Source organism: Pteronotus mesoamericanus, unplaced genomic scaffold, assembly GCF_021234165.1.
Source record: "Pteronotus mesoamericanus isolate MK-2021 breed Mesoamerican mustached bat unplaced genomic scaffold, CSHL_Meso_final contig_164, whole genome shotgun sequence".
Classification (NCBI taxonomy): domain Eukaryota; kingdom Metazoa; phylum Chordata; class Mammalia; order Chiroptera; family Mormoopidae; genus Pteronotus; species Pteronotus mesoamericanus.
This window is the reverse complement of record NW_026555065.1, coordinates 10273923-10297457: the sequence shown is the minus strand read 5'-3', so window position 1 is coordinate 10297457 and position 23535 is coordinate 10273923. Positions and strand designations below refer to the sequence as shown.

At 51.3% G+C, this 23535-nt stretch overlaps 1 protein-coding gene across 2 annotated transcripts in view; it reads left to right on the top strand.

Annotated features, from left to right (window-relative positions):
* Positions 1-18464, top strand: part of CGNL1 (cingulin like 1) — a 152508-nt gene extending 134044 nt beyond the window's left edge. The window contains exons 14-19 of one of the 2 annotated variants that reach the window (XM_054565369.1): positions 958-1047; positions 11894-11977; positions 12604-12728; positions 13719-13827; positions 14221-14384; positions 15467-18464. In XM_054565369.1, the coding sequence (XP_054421344.1) occupies positions 958-1047; positions 11894-11977; positions 12604-12728; positions 13719-13827; positions 14221-14384; positions 15467-15596 (702 nt within the window). In that variant the 3' untranslated portion in view covers positions 15597-18464. Of the gene's footprint in view, positions 1-957; positions 1048-11893; positions 11978-12603; positions 12729-13718; positions 13828-14220; positions 14385-15463 lie in introns of both variants that reach the window. The other variant, XM_054565368.1, reaches the window with a different exon arrangement.
* Positions 18465-23535: the final 5071 nt, after the last annotated feature.

Here is a 23535-nt window from a genome sequence, read left to right as displayed (position 1 = left end):
CCACACCAGCCAGGGCTGTGACTTTTCTTTTTGGCACTTACAAAGGCATTCATAGCTTGTCAGTCAATGTTGACGATGGCAGAAACAATATTTATGTACAGATGCCTCTGACTCCTGTTTAAAAACTTGCAGTGCTGATTGCTTTCTTGTGTGTGTGGCTCTGAGTTAACCCAGACATATGACAAATTGGCTGGTGACAGTAGAAACACATGCACAAACCCCACATCCCCTAGTTTTAGGTGCGGTGGTTTATGTTAGAAGACTCTTTCTATTCATACACAAAGCTACTTTGCAATTCTTTTCTCCTAACATTCAGTGATGTTGCATTCGGAGCCAGCAAGGAAGGTAGCAATTACGCTTCTGCTGTGGTGGTTGGTTTAGCAGAATGGGCCGATACTATGTCTGTATTATTCTGATGTGGATCTGGGACTGTACAGAATGAATTGAGGTTCCTTAGAAGAAAGAGGCAGGTGCAAAAGACTGTTACAGGCCTGACTCCTGCAAGGCTCTTGGAAACTCAGAGCAGGAGGGAGGGAAAACATTGTCCCAAGCTTGGAGCCTTTAGAGAAATGTACCTTGGGTGATATCTCATTTCCCACATGTACTCAGATACCTTAGGTTAAGGTAGATCTTAGTAGTTTTTGGTTCATAAGAGGGAAAAAAAGATCTGGAAGAAAAATGCTAAACTACTCTCAGTGCTTATGGTAGGGTTTGGGGCAATACTTTTCTCCTTTAATGTGTTTCTTAGATGCACAATTACATTTTACATCATGAAAGCAATAAAACACAGTTTTAAAAATATCTGCTTTGGACAGTAGGAGAAACAGACACAGACTTTCCCAAACCCTAGTGACACTCCGCTCTGACGTGCCCTTGGGGTTTCCTTCCATGGGGCAGTCCTCGCTCCCGACCCAGGTCAGTGTGAGTTAGTAGGCTGTGTTGTGTCTTGTTTCTTAGGACAAGGTGTCTCAACTGGAGATTGAACTGGAAGAAGAAAGAAATAACTCGGATTTGCTGTCTGAGAGGATCACTCGGAGCAGGGAACAGGTACTGTATGGAGGGGACAGGGGGTGGATTGTCCTGCATGAAAGAGGAAATGCGAGGTTAAACGTGAGGATTCAGCTAGAGGAGGGAAGAGAGTTCATGCCTACGGAGATGATGGAAGATTGCAAAGTCTTCCCCATAGTAAGCCAGTAGGAGGGAGGTGCAATATATAACGTAAGGCATCAAGTGGAAGCTCCCCGAGCGGTTATGGATATCAGTCTATTAGCCATAATAGGCAAAGTGCTTTTAGAGCTCAGCCTCTAAGAATCATTAGTTCAGCAAACAATTGTGTGAAATTTGGTAGATAGCTCTATATTAGTGCAATGGAAAGCAAATGATATGATGCAGTCTTTTACTCTAAGGACTTTACAAGCTAATTAGCAGTATATAAACCTATGAGGCATTCACAGTAAAAATAACAGTACCTTCAAAGTGAATGCTTTTTGCCGTTTTTGAAAGGAGTTTCACTTACTTGATCCTTATAGCAACACTGGGGGCAGCTACAAACAGTTCACCCTGCACTCACACTGTAGACAATGGAACTAATCTTCCAAACTAGATTTAGTATAATTGCAAGGCTTTAGATTTTGTTTCCATTTTTAATTAAGGAAGAGCACAGAGTGGTTAAGTCATATCCTGGAGATGGAGTATCACATCGCTAGAAACTGGCGGCCATGCCCCACCGCATGCCCAAACCACTCAAGAGACAAAATATGCCAACAGTATGGGGGGAGGGATCAGAACACTCAGTGACAGTTTTGAGGAGAACTTACATTCACTAATCTCAGCCTTTCCTTTACATGCTGCCGGGGGTACCGGTAGAAACGTGCCGCGGGACGTGCTTTCAGTGACAGCTGAATGCCTTGCTCCTGCAAACAGTGCCAGAGAGTCGGGACGTAGACGTTGTGGAAACTATTCACCTCTTGCTTTGCTTGGGGCACTTTCTTAATTAAACATTGCAAACAAAACCTAAAAATCTTGGATGATGCTGAGTAAAATTTAGGTAATTATGTGTATAAAGAACTGACATAAAAAAAAAAATCTGAAACACCAATTAATTTGGGCAAAAATCTTCCCTATCAAAAAAGCACTTTCCTCTGGTCACTCTTACACTTTTTCACATCACCACCATACCCCCGTCTCAGCGTGACCAAGAACTGGAGGTTCCAGTGCTTAGGGACAGTGGCGTCTGAGCTGGTAACCTCTGCTCAAAGTGGAAGGAGAATCACTGGCTTCTTTTCCATCTTCCACTGTTTCTCTGTTGACAGACAGGTTCTTCGCAAACAGGTAAGATAGTTGTGCTGCTTTGCTCCTGAGAGTGAAGCAAGTTCCAACCGGAGGCTCCATCCACGCCCCCCGCCCCGAGCTCAGCCTCTGCTGGTGGGTCCCAGTGCTGGTCTGGCAGCGTTCCTCCGGAGGGTGGCTGTCTGTCCAGCCCTGTCCATCCAGCCGGAGCTGCAGAAAGTTAGAGAAAGATCTTCATGGAAACCTGAGGTCCAGGTGGAGAGCCCCACTGTGACCTTTGAGCCCTACTAGGTTCTTGCGAAAGCTGCATGTTCTAAGTTCTCTCGCTGGTATAAAAGCTGTTTTGTTACCCAGCCTGGCTAAGTAGCCACAGTACCACAGGGCATTTTGGGATCTGCTAAGCATTTATAATGAGAGAAGAAGTAGCCATAAATTTGTTTTACTAATGCTTCTTATGACTTATGCAAGGGAGGGGGGTGGGTGTGCAAGAATAACCAGGCAGTTAAAACAGACTTCCAGATCCATGTTTTACACCTAAAACAAAACACAGACAAACTGACCCAAAAGGTGGTTGCCTCCCTTGGTTCAGCGGATGGCCCTACACTAAGAAATTGATGTCTTGTTACCCCCTGGTTACTGGGATCCTGGGGAAGAGAACGGCTCTCCGTGACTGCGTCACGGTTGAAAGTAGTTTCACTGAGCCAAGAACTTAAAGTTAGCCCAGGGAGGAAGTTACGGGAACTACCTCGCTCAACTGGAAAGAGCACTGGGCTGCAAGCCTACATTTGTCAAGGAGATTTCTGAAGGGTTTTCTAGATTCTAACACTGAAGTGCTGTGAGACGGTTTTGTAACACGCAAAGTGTCTGAGTCATCCTTTAACTCCGCCATTTTCCCCCTGCATCTGAGTTATATGCCTCAAAGGATGAGTTTCACAAAGTCTCTAGCCTCTTAGCCCTATTAGCTGTCTTTCCTCTTCTATTTTCTCTCTCCTCGCTGCACTGGCTCAGGTACCGAGGGTGAAGAAAGCCTGGTGTCTGTTCTAAGAGGAGAGATGGAGTATCATGTTCAGATTGATGTAGGAATTGGTAAAACGAGAACAAAACCAACCCCTGAAACAAGGTGATGCCCCCTGGTTGAGGGCTCAGGGCCTCTCCTCTGGCCGGCCGCCTGGGGTTGTTTGTCATGACAGGTAGAAAGGATTGACCATACACCTCCTCAAGGAAAGCATTTAATTTTTATTCAAAGTCAAAGTCGGCGTGAGACTTCTGTCTGGCTCCTTAACACAGCAGCTCTGAGTTGAGGGTCCTGGGTGTAGACAGCTGGGCCCTGAGTTTGAAGCTTCTGGAGTCCATTTAGGTTAACTTTTAGGGCCACGTGCCTGTTGCCTTCCTGCTGAATCAGAGAAAAGGGAAACTTCCAAACCTAAGGCCCCTTCTCTGCTCCCTCAAATGCTGACCTATGACCCTAACAGGAGACGTCTCCTAACGCGCAGGAAATGCTGCCTGCCTGTTACCTCCAACCTGGTTTCTATCATCTACCCTGGATGCTCAGCAAACTGCTACTGGCACTCAGAGGGAGGGTGTGGGGTATTTAATTTTTTGGCTCTTGCATTCTTTAAATTTAAAAGTAAAAGTTCACCACTCTACTTAACATAAGCTCCTCTTCTGAATCTTTTTCCCCTAAGCACCCATCCTTTTTCCTAGTCTTAGTGATTGGGCTCAGGTGAAAAAGCTAGGGAAAAAAGGCTTCCCAGCAATATTAGCAAATGGCTGGCCTCTCTTGCAGAATCCAGCAAGGACCTCCGAGTTCGTCTCCCCAGACTTCTTGTGCAGTGGAGGAGAGATCTGAGGCCCCAAGACACCGTGGTCCGGCCAGGTCACATGGCCAGTTAGTTGCAGAGCCATCTTGGGTCTCTGCATTCCTAAGCCAGTGTTTTACCCACCAGTGCCTGCCAAGTGCGATAGACACCTACTGCATGCACTGCAGTAAAGCTGTGAAATGATCAAAAGTGGGTCCTGTCTTTGAGATGCTGGGGTGTGTTTGAAGGGATGGAGCAGGCCTGAAAAATGGATAACTAACAGGAAAAAGCAGCAGATACTAAGTGCCATGTGAAGGATTCAGGCAGCTGATGAGGAAAAAAACCATCATAACAAGACTGTGGAAGAGTTCTTCGAGGACAGTGGACTTGGAGCTTGCTTTGAAAAAAGGGTAAGATTTACACAAATGAAGAGGAATGGGAATGGAATCCTAGAAAGAATGAATGGTGTGAGCCAGGTCTGGGAGGTAGGATACGGACAGTATTTTGTGGAGCAATGAATAGACTGCTGTGGCTTGATCAGGTTTCTGGTGTCATTAAGGGAATATTAAGAGAGGCAGGCTGAGGGTTTTGAATGGGCTCTATCCTGCCAGCACTGGGGAGCCACAGAGGGTTATTGAACAGAACAGTGAGGCATGCAGAGGGGTCTGCAAGATTAATGTAGCTGGGGGTGGGGTGAGGTCAGGAGAAGGAGGGGCCTGGAGGAAGCCTCAGCTGGGCTGTCCTCGGGGACAGAGGACAGGGAAGACAGTGTGATAGCAAACCTTCTGTCTTTTTCATGTCTTTTTTCTCTTTCTCATGTATACAGCTGATACTCAATAGATGCTGGCCACATTATTTGTGAATTCCCAGACTTTCAAAGGCCATTGTTTCCCGTACGTGATCTGGATATTATTGTTCAAACTGACAGATTCGGGGAATCCCAATTGAGAGACACATTTTTCATACTTTTGGATGCTTGGATTTTGTTTTCAAATCTGACTAGTATGAAGGAGAAGGGATGGATGTGGATTTGATGGAAAGTGAGGGATATTTGTTATCTCACTCAAATATAGTTTTACCTTATACAGGGGGGTTTCTGATTGACTTCAAGCTGAAGGAAAATTCAATTAAATAGATGTATTTTACTATCTTTTGGTTTGTTTAAATCTAGAGAATCCTTTTTTCCCTTCTTCCTCCAAAACCAGGTACCCATGTATGACAGTGGCCCCCTCCCCGAGGATCCCCTCGGTGCTGGGTGCCGGGCCTACGCCTTGAATAAGTTTTCAGAGGCTTGAGAGGCTCAGTGGCTGCCTGGGGTCACACAGCTTATAAGGGGTGGAGTCACGACTTGACTCCAAAGCCTGCTGGTTCCCACTGGTTCCCACCACCCCAGCACCAGTCCCTAATAGCAACTCCCCCACTCCAGCACATTTGGGGTCTCCCTTCCCAAGTGAAAATCAATGCCGTGGTGTCTGTTTAATAGAGATGAGGATTTACGTTCACCTGACCCTTTTCTTTCCTCGTAAGTCCAGAATTCAGATGGCAAAAGAGAGGCCCTGCTTGGTGTGTTTTAAGTGTGTGCGTTGTTCTAGCTGCTTGGGCACTGCTGTGGCATTGCTGGTGGCTGAGTGCACACCCTCAACAGCAGAGGTGGGCCGACGCGGAGAGGCGTTCTCTTGGTCGTGGAGGCAAAGGTGACTCAGCCCAGCGGGAAGACAATTCATCCAACCCAGGCCGCCGGCAGGCAGGATGGATATACCAACTTGAGAGCTTCGGATAGCTTTGTGGTCTTTCCAGGGGTTGACTGAGGCTGTTCAGTTGCCTCGACCACGGCGGGAGAAAGCCCAGTGGACCAAGTCTCGGGCTTGTGCTGTCACTTTAAGGAACCGCTCTCCCGTGGCCAGCTCATACCTGCTCCTCAGCCTGCACCGGGGGACACAACCAGCAGGAGAGGGGCCTGGGAAATAAGGCTCCATGTAGTCAGTGAGTGAAAGATCAAAATGCGATTACTTACTTTCTTTTTTTAAATTAAATGCTCCTAGTCTCAGAACTGCCTCCCTTAATATCGGCTGTTCAAAAATCCAATGTGTACCGTTGGTTAATAATAACTCTCCTTTCATGAGACTGTCATATTTAACGCCAGCTAGGTGTGTAGGCTCACCAGTCCCTTTACAGCCCAATGGTAAACACAGGTGATGGCGTTAAATATTGTTATTAGCAATCATAAATATCCCTGGCTTTTCATGAACCCAGAAGGCAGCTGCTTCTAATCCTGAGAGCTGGCTCGGGTCACAGGTGCCTCTGACATAAAGCCCATTGGAACCTGATCCTGTTAGTTCTGATCAGAACGCTCAGGGTTTAGCATTCTTTCAGTCCAGCTCTGACAAACTATTGCCTCCAGCTCCCGTTCTCTTTTTAATTTGACTAGAAAGTTTTTATTTGGTCTGTTTAATATAGCTGAAGGATAAACAGCATGTAAAGCACTAAGCTTATATGAAGAAATGTGTTCCCAGTCCCAGATTTACTTCCCTATTCCAAAGGAGGAAGCTGGCCAAGCCAGAACCTTTCCAGTGTGGGCTCAGGATATGAAGGATCTGATTTGGACTATTCCCAACTCTTTGGGACATTCTTAGGTACTGCTGTATCGAGCACAGCTAAAACACTTCTGGCTTCTGGTGAGGCCCGTCCTTGGCGACATTATCCATAGCAAGACATGATGTTCCTTGCACAAGGCTTCACATGGCAGGTTTATTTTAGAATTTAGTGTCAGTCTGTCCTTTAGGAAGAGTTGAAGGAAGCTTATCATGTTTGCCAAAAACCTTGGTTTCCAAAAGGCTCAAGAAAAACAGCCTGGTCCCAGTCACTGGTTGGTTTTATGGTTCCACATGTGCTTCTTCCTGTTCCACACTCTGATTTATTGTATGCTTCCATTTTAATAGCCATCTTTGAGGAGATGGGATGGGGTAGAAATATTTATTGTTTGTTTTGCTTTTCTCTTTGGAGAGTCCCTGTTTGCCGGGGCCCCTCCAGGGAGGTCTTAAGGCTCCAGAGACCTCCCCCACGCTGCCTCCCAAGCGCTCCTCTGCCCCGGGGGGCCTGTTTTCTGCTGGGATCCAGATTTTCAGTGCAGGCCATGGAGGGGGCAAGACTTGGCCAGCGGCTGCTTCTTTACGTCACAGGGTTTGTCCTGACTCCTGGCCTGGGCCCAGCGCTCAGGGATGGCTTGGTGATCCTCGAATCCCTCCACCATAGACGCATGCTCCTTTTGGGCTCTGAAGTCCTTGCGGGAGCTCCCCCTCTCTGTAGGACCTGCCTTTCCTGAGAGCCCTGGTCCTACAGGTTTGCTGAGAGGGAGAAAAGGAACATGGGATTTTCAGCCAGAAAGCCTGGATCAGAATCCCAAAGCGGCTTCCCCCGTTGCTGAACCTCCCACCTGGAGAGCAGGGGTGACCACCCCTGCGTCAGAGGGTACGGGGAGGGTTGCTGGGCTCCCAGGCGGGCACTCGCAGTCACTCGGCGCCTGTCGCCCCGGGGCTCTTGATTCTCAGTACTTCCCTCCTGGGTCCTCAGGCTGCAGCACAGCTGCAGAAGCCCCCCCGCCCCTGGGAAAGCAGATGCTGTGCAGCTGCAACGAGGCCCTTGCCTCTTCTCGGCTGGCCTTTCATTGTCCTTTGGTGTTTTGTGGCCTCCCAGCCCACAGCAGCTAAATTCTAAATTTTTCTCTCTACAAGCCTCCAGTTCTTCCTTATCCCTTCACTTTTGGGAAAATGATCCCCCTTCCTTTCTTCCCTCCCCCTGCCACACCTCTGAGCCCCAGGAGCCTGCCTCCCCCTCGGCCCTGAGCTGTGCTCTCCGCCCCAGGCTCAGAGAAAGAGGTTCTCCCTGGCGCTCATGCTGACCCCAGGGCAGGGCTTCGATCCCGTCCCTCCCCCACTGGACGGTCAGGCTTCCTGTCACACCTCCATCTCAGCACAGCCCGTCACCTGTAACTTTTCCCTCCTCCGTGAGTCTCAGCCTCACCTGCTAACAGTGCAGGGCATCTCTCTGGCCAACCTCTCTGTGGCCTCACTAGCTCTCTGGTTATACTGTCATCTCGTCGCCCCTGGAATTCGGGAGGAGAGGCGTCTCTCCGCCTCTTCATGCCCAGCGTCCTCCCGGTCTCTGCAGCCTGGTTCCCTCTGTGCCGAGCCCTCCAGAGCGAACTTCTTGCCCAGCCCAGGAGCTGCCCCGTTCTGCCCCCCACACACCCCCCATGCCTGACCTTCCTCAGTCCTCGCCCTTCTTGGGTTTTGGAGCAGGTCAGTGTCCTGGTTTTCTCTGTGTCCCCTCTAACTGGGGGGAATGGGGAGAGCTTCCCAGGGCACAGCTCTGGGTCCCCTTCATTGTTCATGCATTTCTCCATGATGAGTCCCTCTGTCCTGCAGCTTCATCTGGCGTCCCCTATTCTCCACACCCGCGTCTGCAGCCTCCCCTGGACCTTCGGGGTAGATGGGGATAGTAACAGTACCTACTTTATGGGGTGGTGGATTAAACGAGTAACAAACACTATAAGGCTTACTTTAGTAAGTGCCGTATAGGTGTTTGCTCTTGCTGCCTGTGTATGGATCCCTTGTGACCGCTCCCTGCCTGCCTGTCCACCTGATCTCTTAACCTGCCCCCTCACACCGCACATGACAGGTCACTCCTTTCAGTTCTTCCAGCACCCCTCCCCTCTCTTTCCTCTGCCCCTTCCCGTTGCTGGCCCCTGGCTGGGAAAGCCGCCGTCCCTCTCTTGCCCCTTTCTCTGCCCTGCCTGCTGCTGACCTGTCCGTGAGGTCCCCGCCGAGGGCCCCTTTCTCTGGAGAATCTCCTTGGCCTTCTAGCCTGGGCGGCGGCCCCTGCTGTGCGCCCTGCCCTAGCACACTGCCCCGCCCCATTGCACTGACCGGGCTTTGTCCGTCTGTCTCCCACGAGGCTGCGTTAAGGGTGGATACTCTGTTGGTCTTTTTCTCACAGTGTCCTAGAGCTGATAGTACAGTCTGAACAAGGGGTTGAACCCACCTCATCCTCCCAGGCCACCCCCGCACTGCACGCGAGCATGTGCATTCACAAACACGTTCAACTCTCACCTTGACGGAGTGGGTCTTTCCTGGGGACAGTCCTAAATGTGTGGAGAGCCTGAGGCTGGAGGCAGGGGCCTCTGGCTTCCTCAGAAGGGAAGATACCTAGCACCCCAAAAGGTGGGGCATTTGCCAGAATGTGCTTTCATTGTGTCATAGGCCAGCTCCGAGGGCCCTATTACAGGTATCCCATTAAGTTTGTTGTTTTAGAAACGAGCAGTCTGCCTCCCAGAGGTGAGATGGCCAAGGTCACATGCAAGTGAACGTAGAGCCAGGAAGGGAGGCTAGGCCACCGCTGCTTGTCTGTGTAATTGCTTCCCATCGCAGTGAATGTTTAACTGTGTCCTCAGTAAAGTCCCCAGCCCGTGCCCAGGAGCGTGAACAGAACACTTTCTCCTGGGAGGCACGTCACGGTCCCGTGGCTCAGCCGTGCTGACGCCTTCCATGTGCGGTGTCATCGGCTGGGTCACAGCCACTCTTGGAGAGGGGCTGTGAGCCTGCATTCGTTACCTGCGGACTTTGTGCTCGTACAGCAGTGGCAGGAATTCTGCCGGCACCTCCTTTGCCACATGTGATCCCAAGGGCTCTGGGGCCCGAGGAGTGGGAATGGCCGCAGGCGGAGATGCCGGTGCTCTGCCCGCTGACCCTTTGCATGGCCGGCATTTCCCGCTGCTGTACGCAAGCCCGAAGGGACTGGCAGCCTCCCTGAGTCTCAGTGTTTATGTAGCAGCTGGATTTGAACCCTACGTCTCCTTGAAGCCTTCTCCCTGAGTTGGCCTGGGGAGGGCAGGTGGCGTAGAGGGCAGTGAGCGCGGGTTTGGCCCAGGTTTCGGTCCTGTTTCCTCCAGTCGTGTGTCTGGCTGCCCCGGGCCACCATGTCCTCTGCTGCACCGTTCTGAACCCATGTGACCAGGAAGCCTGCCAGGCAGAAATGCAAAACTGTGAACATTATTATTATTACTATTTTCTGGACCATGCAGGGGCCCCCTCACCTGTGGGTAGAGGCCCGGCCCGCCCCGCTGCGGTATCTGAGGCCTCCATGGCCAGGCCTGCCTATCGCCAGTCTCACTCCTCACCACCCCCTGCGCCCGCTCGGGCCCAGCCATACCACGCGCACACCGTGGTCGGGACGGGGATCGATGGAAGCACATGCTAGCCTGGCCCAGCGTGGTGGTGTCTCCTCTTACTATTCCCAGGACCCCCAGGCCTTGCTCTCCAGGTGGGGACAGGGATGGCTTGTCTTTCACTCACTAGGGAGCCTGTATAGGTGGGGAAAACCCAAGCTGAGGCCAGGCTATTATAAATACTCCCTGGGCATCAGGGACTCCTGTGTGGGCACCTCTCACCCAGGCTGGACCCGAACCTTAAGGAGGAAGGGACAGTTCTATTTTCCTGGCTCATCTCTTAGTTCTCCTGGCTCCTCTGGACAGTCCTGCGAACAGGGTCTGGGGCCTTTGGCTCTGATGCTCATTTCATTGTGACTGAAGGCCCACTGGGCCTGGGGGACAGAGACGCTCAATTTTCAGGCAGGCGACTGGATTTTTCTTCAGAGGCTGCTCAGCCAGGATAATTTCTTAGTAATGTAATCCTCAGTAATGTTTAGCCTTTGCCAGGTCACTGGAAGCTACGCAGGATTCTTGCTGACCTCTGTTTCTGGTGTAAAAAGGGAGAACTCTAGCAGCGTTGGAGATGTGCTAACTGTGGAAGCCTTTCTGAAGTTTGACCTTGTAGTGCAGAAGTCACGGGCTCGGGAACACAAGCTGTGCCTGCTGCTAGTTGTGTAGATTTCGGACAAGTTGGGTGACTGACTTGTCCGGGTTTGCCTGGCACTCGCCCAGTTTTAGCACTGAAGGTCCGGGGCAAGTTGGGATGGTTTATCAGCATACAACGTGACTGACTTCTCCCAGCTCTAATGTCCCCAGGAGAGACAGTATTACCTACCTCTTAGGGTTGTTTTGGATGTAATAGGATAGTGCATGCGGAGTGCTAAACAGGTATATCAGTTTTTTGAGCTGCTGTAATAAAGCACCGCAAACTCGTGGCCCGGAAGAACAGAAGTGTATTGTCTGAGCTCTGGAGGTAAAGTCTGAAATCGAAATGTCAATAGGGCCACCCCCCGCTGGGCCCGCAGGAGAATTCTTGCTTGCTTCTGCCTCGCTTCGGGCGGTTCCCTGGCCGTCGTGGGCGCTCGTTGGCTTGCAGGCTCCTCACTGCGGCCTGCTGTCTTCACGTGGCATTCTTCCTGTGCCCCGGTCTTCTCACGGCTGCCGTCTTCCCGGTGTGCGTGTCTGTCTCTGCATCCAAATTCTCCCTTTTTATAAGGACACCGGTCATGCTGGATTAGGGCCCACTTCATTTTTATTTGATTGCCTTTGTAAAGACCCTGTTTCCAAAGAAGGTCACATCTGAGGCACCGGTTGTGGGGGGGACATGATTAGGACTTGAATATATCTTTTGGGGGGACACAGTTCTACTCAACAGCAGGGTTTGCTATGACTATTACTGTTATCTGTATCATTATCTTTGCAATCACTGAGAAACCAAGAATATCGAAGAAATGGCTCCTAAGAAGAGAAATGGCAGGAGGCCCCGCCACGAAGAGAAGCTGGGCTGGTTGTTGAAATGCCGTATCTGGAGCCATTTCAGCACAAAAAGGGTCTTGGAAGAACCCCTCTCACCCCTTGGCCTTTGCTCTGTTTGGTGTAGATGGAGCAGATGAGGAATGAGCTCCTTCAGGAAAGAGCTGTGAAGCAAGACCTGGAATGTGACAAGATTTCCCTGGAGAGACAGGTGAGGGCCGCTGGCCCCATGAGCCCTCCTTCCTCCCTGAGGCTTTGGACGGGAACCCCTCTGTGGCATCTCCTTTGTGCAGCACCCAAAAACTCTGGGGTGTACCTCACCCAAGAGAGGTATTTCTAAGACCATCTCTAGAGAGGACTTTCTCAATAATGTTAAATATGCTTGGAAGTTTACAGTGGGCATGGTGGGGGTTGGTATTGCAAATGTTTTCTAAATCCTAAAAAGGCCTAAATTCTAATGTAAGGAGAATATTAAAGAACCAGCATTCTCAAACACATGAGTTGCTAACAAAGCTTATCAGACTCATTATTTCTTTTGCATGGTATCCACTGTACGATATGCGATGTTGGTGAAGGAGCCTATTTCTCCTGCCAATAGGTTTATGAAAGGCCAAGGTCACCTGTCAGACATCCAGGACTCCTAGGCCATGGCAAAGATTTCACTCAGGCATATAAGGGAACGTGACAGCATCTCTTCTTTGGGGCTGCCAGGACAGCGGTGCTTCCCCAGGTCCCCCTGGACCACCCATCCTGGTGTGAAAAGCAGTTTATCGAAGTCTGCTCTGCAGACAGAGTGGTGGCCACACGGCCCCTCACAGTCTCCCCTTCTGATTCCAGAACAAGGACTTAAAGAGCAGGATTATCCACCTGGAAGGTTCCTACCGGTCGAGCAAGGAGGGGCTGGTGGTGCAGCTGGAGGCCAGGATCGCAGAGCTGGAGGACCGGCTCGAGAGCGAGGAGAGGTGAGCCCGGCCTGGCTGTGGTGCGGAGGCCTGCTGGGCAGGGACCGCCCCACTGCAGAGCGCTTTCACATTTGTATCTCTTCCCGTCCTCAGAAGCCTTCCTGTGCGGAAGGCAGAGTACGTACGGCCTTGCTGTTATTATTTCCATTTGACCGATGAGAAAGCTGAGACCCATCCAATTGCTTGAGGAAGGTAGCCTGGCTGAATATTGGTGTAACTAGACTGAAACTTAGGCCTCCTGCTCTTAGTCCATAGCTTTTTCACTCTCCTTGCTGCTTCTTTCCCTGTCCCCTCCCTAGGACAGACAGCCTCATAAGAGACAAGTTTGAGCCACATTAGAGGCAAGGGGGCTGACTCTGCCCTGGGGGCAAATTGTGTCCACTCTGCTTAGCAGAGGCTGCGTGGCCATCTGTCAGAGATGGGCAGGTTGCCCCACAGTGGGTGGGAGGGACGTGGGGTCCGGCGACTGCACACCTTTCCAGCACCATGATTCTTTGCAGCTAGCTTTCAGATTGCAGCCTGAGGACTGGCACCAGGTTGAACTTGACCAGCGTTACTTCTTACTTCTGGCCCCTCTCCTTTTAGGAGGGGTGTGGGTGTGTATACATGAGGGTATGACATTTCACAATATCTGTCATCAGTACGACTTTTGGGGGCTGGGCTGGAGCAGCCTGGGGTCGCAGTCTGGCAGTGACCTACTGTCTTACAAAATAAAGCTCAGGACAGGAAGAACTAAGGGCAGGTGTAGTCCCAGCTCAGCCCCTCTGTGGTTCTGAAACCTCGGGCAAGTCACTCCTTTCCTTAGAGCCCCTATTTCGTCATCTGTCCAATGACTTGCCTTTTCCTCCTATAGTCACGTGTCTCTCTGACGCTCAGCCTTGAGTGGACCAGGCAGCCCTGGCCGGGGCTCGGGCTCCTCCACAGCCTGAACCAGGCCTCCCATGGGGCTGGGATACAGGAGCCTCAGTTCTGCTTTCCCCATCCTTCCAGGGACCGCGCCAGCCTCCAGCTCAGCAACCGACGCCTGGAGCGGAAGGTGAAGGAGCTAGTGATGCAGGTGGACGATGAGCACCTGTCGCTGACTGATCAGAAGGACCAGGTGAGGGACCCTCTGCAAATTCATTTCAGATGAGACTTTATGTCTCAGGCTGGGAAGCAAGATGGCGGTGAGGGCTCTGTTGCGGGGAGGCGGTGGAGTCATGGACTGACCCCTGTCTTTCACTCCACCCAGTTATATCATAGAACGGGGCCTTTCTAGGCTGCTTCAGGGAAGATTTTAGCAAACTTCCACCCTGAACTCGACATATAAAAAGCGGACCTGCCTGTCCTAAAGGCTTATCTCCACTTTCCCATGAAGCTGGCTGCCCCCCTTTTGCGTGTCTTGGTGGCCTGGGGAGAAAGTGGCTGGCCCTCTGGTCTGTCCACGCTGTGGCTCTTCTCTATCACAGCTGGGCTGGCGACCAGCACTAACCTGCCCTCTCTCCCAATGCAGCTGAGCCTGCGCTTGAAAGCAATGAAGCGACAGGTAGAGGAAGCTGAGGAGGAGATCGACAGACTCGAAAGCTCTAAAAAGAAGCTGCAGAGGGAGCTGGAGGAGCAGATGGACGTGAACGAGCAGCTGCAGGGACAGCTCAGTTCCTTGAAGAAGAACTTAAGGTGGGCAAGTGCCGCATCCCCACAGGGGCTCTCCCCCACCCCGACATTTGAGGAGAGAACAATGCTTTTAGGGCATCACAGTTCTGTTCCTTCAGGCCAGTGTCTTACTGTCGCCTTTTGGGGGTCATCCCATTCGAGAGATGAGAGAGGCTGTGTCCACTTCAGTCACCCCGTGTGCTCAGTAGGGTCTCTCGTGTGTCATCCTCATGCCAGTGCCCTGATATCAGCCAGCAGATACTATCCCTATGGTCCATAATGGGAAACTGAGGCTCAGCGCAGGTAACACTAGCTCCTACCACCATGGAGGGGCAGCTCCTCTGTCAGCCCTTACCAAGCCTACTGTGTGGCTTTGGGAGAAAACAGACAATGTTTTCGTCCGTTCCCTCTCAGGACTCGGATATCCTGGGTTTTAGGAGAGAACTGCTGTGGTCCTTAAGGGGTTGTGGGGGGTCGTCCTCCTTGCCCCAGGTCACTGCCTTGGGCACTGGGGTGAGGCGGTGGGTTAGGTTCATGCTCGTCCGTGGACCTGAGCCTCTCTTGGAAGCTGACTATGCTGATAGTTCCCTTATAAATGGATAAAAGACTCTGGCCCCTTGCGAATCCTATGAACGGCCCGTCCATGGAGAACCAGGCCCCAGGGCTGGCATTAGGGTGAACATTTAAGGGGGCACCAAAAATCTCAGCAATCAAAATAAACAATATTAAATGCGATATTAAAAAAAAAATTAATGCAAAAAAAAAAATCCCCGGTGGACAAGATATCAAAAATGTAAATTGGGATAGGATCAATAACAGCACCCTGATGAGCCACATGGGAGGTTGAAGCTACAGGAAAAAATCAGTTCTACTGCCCTTGTCCCAGCCTTGCCCAGCCCATCCTGCCAACACAGGCTGCCATGCTGAGAGGTGGGCGTCTGCTCCCTGTTGCTCAGAGAGCTGGCAGGTGCAGACCCGGTAAGCTCACAGGCTTCCCTGCCGCTTGGTGGGGTGGAGGGGCAGGAGTTTAAGACCCCTCCTTCCCCTCCAGATCAGAGACATGCCCCAGTCCAGGGCCAGGAATCATGACGCTGTTGTTTCAGCAGACAGAAAAAGCTGCCCAGTAAAGTGCTGGACGACATGGACGACGACGACGACCTCAGCACCGACGGGGGGAGCCTCTACGAGGCGCCGCTGAGCTACACCTTCCCCAGGGATGCCGCCAGCCAGATCTGAGCCCACTTCCGGCGCTGTGGAGCTGGCCCGTCTTTCCTCCCAGGGACCTTCGGCCGCCCACAGCACGAAGCGGGAAAGGCAGCGCCCATCTGGAGCTGAGATCTCTGACTGCCTCTTCACAGAACCAGCCGATTCCTCCGCGCTCCATTCCTCCTCGGATCTCTGAGTGGCAGTGTGGCTCTTGTGTCTTAGGCAGGGAGCCCCTGCAGTTTCAATGCTGAGACGCCTGAGGCCTGGCAGCCGCCACCTACGTGGGTGTTTCGGGAAATATTACCTGGCAGGCTGAAGTCCTCTCTGCACAGCTGTCTGCCAGACCATTTGCAATGCTGCTCCTCCCTCCTTTGCCTTCCCCCCGCCAGGAGAAAGGGTCCAAAATGCTAGTTCTAGTTAATAGCCACTGTGCATGGCGGGAAAGGATGTACAGGCTGTGTATATTTTCAAGCAGACCTTTTCATGACTGCTGCTGTTCCATTTTGGAATGTTACAGAGGCTCCTTCGGGCGGCCTGTTTGTCAAGGTCACACATCTATATCGAGTGTTATTTTTTTAAACATGAAGCTACTAGATTTTAAGTATTAAGGAGCAGAGGCAAGATAGAGAAGGTAGAATAAAAACTGCTTTGAACGTCAGAGTTGGAAAAAAGAATTGTTGTGATGATAAGGGACAATTAACCCTGAGAAGAGACACTCAGGTGGTCTTGGTGAAGAGCTTGCTGATGGAAGGAGAGAGAACCAGAAGGTTGCTTGTATCTGTGGCCTTGGTTATTAATTTTATCTAGAACATGGTTACAATTTCTGATCCATGCTGAGACCAGTTCCCAATCACCAGGTGTCATTTCTTTTACACAGGGGGTTGGGAGACATAAGCAAGGTTTTTGACAAATGATGGGGCCCTCCTGTCGTTTCTTATTGGTCCTTTCCTCCCCCCTCCTACCACAGGCCTCTGAATGGGGCTCTCCTGGTCCTCGAATGGGGTGGCTGCGGAATAAGAGGATATGGGGGCAAAGCCCGTGGACTTAGGGGTGAGGAAGAGGCAGGCGGTGTCCAGTTGGGTCATAGGGAAAAGGAGAAGAGAGAAGAGATAAGCAGGTATGTGTGGGTTTGGGTAGGAAGGAAGAGAAGGAAGAAGTTCCTGAAAGCTGGGGAGAGGTGTAGACAGGATCAAGCAGGGTCTCAGATTTATGTCAGGAAAGGGAGGAAGGAAACATATCAGATTGAGTGTCTGTGCAAACCGGGAGGCGCCTTCCAACTGCCTGGGACAGAGGGACACCGGGCAGCACCAGGCACGAAGTGACGGATTGGTGAGGTCTGCGACACGGCCATGTTGCAGGGACAGAATTACAGGGAGCATGGTGGTGGGAGAATGCAGGGAACACCAGCACTTTCTCCTGGCCTTCCTGGTGTCTCCTCCCTGTGTGACAGTCCCCAGGCACACCCAGAGGCCAGGGCCAGTCACAGCTGGGCCCTCACAGGTCAGGGCCAGGGAGGGAACCCTGTGGGCTGTGCGCATGTATGGGGCAGAGGTGACAATGCTAACCTGCTTCAGCAGTGTGCCCACGCACCCCAGGAGATGGACCTGTGAGCTCCGTGACAGTCGCCATGGGGGAGCAGGGAATCTCAGCGCCCGACCTTGCCCGTGTCACAGAGCCCACTAAACAGGATTCAGAGCATCAGCCTGGTTCTAGGGCAGGCGTGATCCCCCCTCAGGTGAGGCCCCTGGAGCAGGAGAGCCAGGGCCCCTCCAGCTCTGATTTGGAGAGGGGACAGATTCCTCCCTTTAGCCATTCATTCATTTAGCAGGTATTTGTTGAGCATCTACAATGTGGCAGTCATGGTCCTTGGCACTGGGAATGTAACAGTGAATGAAGTGGGTCAGAATCGCTTCATGCTGAAGCGCAGTCAGGGAAAAGGGAACGATAGACAATAGTCATGCAAACAGACACAGGCTGAGCCCCTGCCCAGCCCTGGATTCCCTCTGTCCTCTTGGGGCTGCAACAAGCCTGCAGTTGGTTGACTGGCTCGCTGGAGCTCCCACTGCGACCCTCACTATGTTCATGATTTCCTGCTGCTTCCACCGTCGTTAGGTATTTGCTGAGAAGCCTGCCCAGTGATGCCGCAGTGCACTCACAACTGAGGCTGGGAGCGAGTGAGTGTCTGTCTTGGTTTGTAAGAAAGTCCTTGTCCCTTATTTTGGCCAATTCATTCTGGTCAATCCCACGGGCTGGCTGCGAGAAGCAAAGATGCCCATGAAAAGAGAACAGATCACCAGTCAGAAGCCTTGAATCCTTACCCTAAATGATGGCCCATTTTAAGTGTTAAATGTGCTATTCTTCACAGTATTGGAGCTGGCAGTGAGCTGGATGCATGCAGTGTAGCTTTGCAGTGGCAAGAGTACTGCTCTAGGTGTTGAATGAGGTGTTCTCAAGTCCAGATTTATCTTTTCCCAGTGACCTTGACGGGGCACATGTCCTTAGAGCCATGAGGTGCCCAGAATAAATGAGGCTTCATTCCAGCTCCGACATGCTCTCATTCTTTGTTTTTATTATATACACTTTTTTTTTTTTGTCTATTGCTTTAAAAACTAACCCCAACTGAAGAATATTTTCTTTAGCTAGCTTAAAAAGATATTTTATTTAATAAACAAATATGTGGCCAAATGCAATGCCGAGGAGACAATCATCATCTATCTTTATAATTGTTTTTCCTGCTTCTGAGAGTCATTTGAACGCCAGTCGGCTTACTCTGTTGGGTTTCTGCGTTCGGGTCTGGTTTGGTTGCTTCGGTTTGTCATGGGGAAGAGACATTCATATGCAGCTACCTCCATGTAAGTGAACTGGATCAAACAAGATTGCCTTTCAATAAACAGTGTCACCCGACGGGAATCTCAGCTCTCCTGTTTTCATTGTTTTCTCCAGGGCTTAGCTCCATGTCCACTAAGAATCAGCCAGAGTAATGGCTGGAAGTGCCTCGAGGAAGTGAAATCTGGTGGCAGCCCGGCCCTGAGACCACTCTCTGAATCAGAAGGCGGGGAGGGGTCAGTGGTGAACATGAGAATAAACAGGCAGCCGCTGATTATTACTGGTTCCTAAACTAAAGTGAGTTTGCTTGTCACCACGTAATCTCTCTTGATGGACAGTAGGTACCATGGTCTCCATGTTATAGGAAACAGAAGTTCTCCATAGAAAGGACCTACGCTGCCCATTTTCTGTCCTCAGACCCATTTTCTGCCCTGTCCTCTTGAGGCAGGTCCCTACAGGCCCTGGATTCCCTCTGTGACTGATGACCCCTGTGGTTGGGGTCAGCCGATGGGAGCAGGTGGAGGTGGGGCATTTCGCAGCTGTCACTCCCTGCTCCGTGCAGCATTTCAGGCTGTGGCACCTGTTTGTGGGCTCCCTGGCACTGCGCGTCCAAGGACATGGGTAGCCATCCCCTTTCCTCGTGCCTCCAGGTCTCAAGGTGGTCGTGGCTTCCTGCTGCTCTTCCACTGGGTCCCTTGGCAGCCATGGTGGGTTCTCGCAGCTCTGCCTGCCCTGCAGGGCAGCCCTTCATTCATCGCCTGGGCCAGCACAGGTCCCTCACCCAGCGCTCTGCCTCCTGCACCCTCGATGCCCCGAGTCATGGACGCATCCTCCCATCCTGCTATCCTGCAGCCTTTGACTCCCCTTATTCTGACCAGAGCATCTCAAATACAGAAGAGATTTTCTAATTGTAGTAAGTCCTCCAAGCCTTTGCATAAATTGTTTGCTTTTTTTTAAGAAGTCAGGTTTATTGAGATATCATTTTATCCTGTGTAGTGATAAGTGCCCTTTTGGGGCATTATTTGCTTCTGAAGCTCTACTTAGGCCTCTTTCTTTGGCCCCTCTGCCAGGGTCCTTGTGGGAATAAGAGTACTGAGAGGTCCCCTCTTCCTCAGGTCTCCCAGAGGAGTCACTCAGGAGCCCAGAATCAAAGGGAAGACCTCCGTCCAGGCTCGCAGCTCCTTCACATTTCTGGTATTCTTTCTTTGAACTTGAGGATAGTTACAGTGATCCTATCTTTGTTAGAGACCGTTATTAGCCAGAAGGTTTTGTGTTCTGGGTTTTCAAACGGCAGGGAAAAATGCCTCAACAGCAAGTTCCTCTCAGGGGCGTAACAGCCCAAGTCCAGAGATTCCAGGCTTTGCAGAGGCATCAGCAACGACTCGGTCCTGCTCTCAGACCTACTGAACACCCAGCACTGAAAATTATGGCAGACATTCATGCGCATGACCTGAGACACAGCCTGTCTTCATCAGCAAAGCAAGATTTGAGTGTGCCCCACACTGGGTTTATTAAGCCTGGAAGCTGCTCAGTGTAGTTTCAAAACACATTCAACAACAGTACCTATTCTGTGGGGGGATGTTTGCAAGTTTCCCAGCTTGGGGAATCTCACTCGGTCTCGCAACAGATTGTCAACAACTCCTTCGTGATTCCAAAGGTTTGCTGGGTAAACAGAAGTAAATAGTTTTATGAGAACGGCAGAAACTGGCAGGTAGGGAGTCTGAGGCTTGGAGAAGTTGGGCATTTTGCTGCAGGATCACATCAGGAGCAAATAGCCGGCCTGCGGGTAGAACCTGCCACTGTGGGCCAGGTGCTGTGGTGGACAGAAGGTTGAGGCCACAGTCTAGGACCTTCAGAAGCTTCCAGTGTAATTATAAAAATAGAGATTACTAAGCTAAGTGGAAATTAGATATAAATACTAAGTCCTTCATATATATATGGCATACCAAATTTGCCCGTCTCTCCTTGTGCCTGGCTAGCTCCTCACTGGGTATAGTCAGCACGGCATTTTCCCTGAGACTATACGCAATTCAATAGCTAATGTGTGTTGCACTTACCTGCCATGTGTCAGGCCTAGTTCTAAACCCTTACATGTGCGCACTCTCATGGTCTTCACAACCACCGCTGAGCAGGTTCTGTGGTGACAGGTGAGGGAGCCCAGGAGGAGGAGTCGCTCCCCTGCCCGAGGGCAGGTGGTAGGAGTGGAAGAGCCCGCACTGGAGCCTGGGCCTGGTTCTGGGGCCACGATCTGTACCGGAAGGCGCTGCTGCCTCACCCACACTCACCATCTGGGAGCACAAAGGGTTTTCATCAGATCTTGTATCGGGGACTCCTGAGGCATCTTGATCCTTCCTCTTTCAGATCTCCCCTTCAGTCGTGGGGTTCTAGCCAATGGACAGCCTGCTGCCTGCCTCCACCCTGAGCTCTGCATGCTAAGGCAGATGGCAATCAAAGTTACCCTTCAAAGCCCCACACCTGAGGGATGTGGCTACCACAGATGTTTAGTTGTGCTTCTCACTTAGCTGTCTTTGGTGCCATTGGCTGCTGTGACCTTGGCTCTCTCATTTTAGTTTTGAAACTCCGCTGGTTGTGCCAGCCTGACTTGTCAAGGCCTGAGCCGGGTGCGGTGGCCACCCTGGGTGGCCATTGGGCCTCCCCACCATCTCACTGTATGGAAGCTGGCCTTTGGGTAAGATCAGCAAGTCCCTGAGTTGGGTGGGACGTTTACCTTCCCAATCCCCAGACTGCTTTTTGATGAGAACCTTCTAGAACAGTATATGACAATAATAATCTTTACTGTGTAGTTAGTACACTTTTCATATTACTCTTACATTTAAAACTGCACCCGCAAGTGAAATGAGCAGATTGTCCTCATGGAACACCACTGACTGAGGTCACAGATAACACCCGTCGCCCCAGAGTAGCTCACCGAAGACCCTTGGGAGGTCGGGGTGGAGGCCAAGAACCCTGGATCTGGCAGTAGCCTGCTAAGCTGGAGGAGCAGCCCCAGTGGAAGTGGGCTCTGGACCCCTGCGAGCGAGCAGGGCCCCCGTGTGCGGGGAGGGAGGAAGTCTCCAGGACACAGCCAGCTTCAGGACTTGGAGCCCTGCGCAGAAGCTCATCCTGAAGGAAAGGGACCCCTCTGCCACAGGCGGTCCCAAAAGGAGTGGGGCTCCCGCTGTGGAAGCTGGCCTTCTGGCCTCCTTGACTTAAGGTGGGAGCTAGGAGTGGGGAATGTGTGTGCAGGTTGGCGAGGTGACAGGCACCTGCCTCCCCAGCCACCCAACACAGAGGGCATCCCTTCCGAACCCCACCCAGCGACTCCACAGAGACAAACCAATGTTGTCCTGTGGATGGACCCACCAGTCTTTTGGGCCAATGGGAATGATTCTTTTTGAACATCTAAAACCCCTTACCAGGATAGAAACTGCAATTAGGCAAAGTCCTGTGATTAGGGATCTTTATACTCTGCTTGATTTCGTCTGCGTCCTGTGAGGTGGGTGGTGGTAAGACAACATGTGCTCAAAGACCAATGACTGGTCCAAAGTCGGCAATTAGTAAAGAGTGGGGCTGGGATAAAATCCCGGTCTGCTGCTCTTTCCAATCCATAGGTTCCCTGTACCTTGGCCCTTCTTCCTTGCTGCCCCTCCAAAATACTCACCACCGACCTCCCCAGCTGAGGACGTTAGGCACAAAAGCTAGGTGGTTTGTCTGAGGTCATTGAACCCGGCCTGTAGATGGAAACTCTTCTTTTGGAGCATGAGGCCTGTGTGAAAAGAAGGCAGGCAGCCTGCTGCCCGTGCCAGCAAGCCCCCTCCTGCCAGTCTGTCTAACCTCGTTCCAGCCTTCCCTGGCCCTTCTGGTCCTTCCGAGGCCGGCTTGTTTTCCAGGAAAGGACCTAGAGACTAAGATAAAGCAGGTGTCTCTGCTTAAATGCCCTCCTGCCTTTGAAAGGACTGACCTGGCGAGCCTGCCGGTCCAGCCCCTCAGTTTGCTCAGTTTCACCCCTGGGCTGGGGCCGCCTGGCCTTTCATCGGGCTCCAGTGGCCCCTGGCCTATCGCTGGGCACAAATATGGGGACTCTTTTTAGATAGGCACAGGGTTCACTGCAGAGCTGGGTAAGGAAAATGAGATCAGAAAAAGCCGGTGACAAACTCCTCCTGGGGCTCCTGGCTGCTCCGAAAAGAGACAGTCCATGTCTCTGCCCACTCTCCTGGGAGATTTCTCCTGGCATGTAGATAATGAAGAACTAGAAACAAAGCCGGCCTCTACTCAGCCTGCCTGCAGCCTCTGGGCCTGGCTAGCTATAATCCAATGCTGGCCCTCCCGCCAAGTATTTATTCCTGATTCAACCATGGCTTCCTAAAACAGCTTCATTTTCTGAAACAAATAACTCATTCTACTACCTCCTCCTCTTTGTGGCAATTCAAAGGATTTTGTCTGTGTGTTTCACTGTTGCTGGATTCTAAAATCAAGTACAAAAATGCTTGTGGGCTTGCTAAGATCACATATCCTTCCCAGGCACTGCGGAAAGGTTCAGTGTGCCCAGGGTAAGTGGGTCAGTCAACCCCTGCGATGATCAGAGGTGCAGGCAGAAGCCCTGCACACCCCCAGCTGACAATCACACTGGGAGTGGGCCCTCTGAGGACGTAGTATTTCCAGAGTTGGCTTCCCGGATGTTAAGAAGCCATCTGTAGAGTTAGTCCCTGTGGCTTTGCTACTAACATCAGCAACAAAGACAACAGGGAACACTTCCCTGGCTGGTGTGACTCAGTGGATTGAGCACTGGCCAAACAGAAGGGTTGCTGGTTCGATTCCCTGTCAGGGCACATGCCTGGATTGTGGGCCAGGTCCTCAGTTGGGAAGGGGGGCTGTGTGTGTGAGAGGCAATTGGTCAGTGTGTCTCTCACATACTGACATTTCTCTCCCTCTCTTTCTTCCTCCCTCCCCATCTCTCTAAAAATAAATAAATTAAATCTTAAAAAAAAAACAAACCCCACAACAAGAAGGAGTATCAATGATCTGGGTTCTGGGTCTGTGAGAATTGCGAATGAAGGACTTTTAGTTCTGTTGAGGAATTTGTGTTCCCACCACCAGGGATTAATAATGATTAACATTTGGTCATATCTGCTTCATGTTTTTA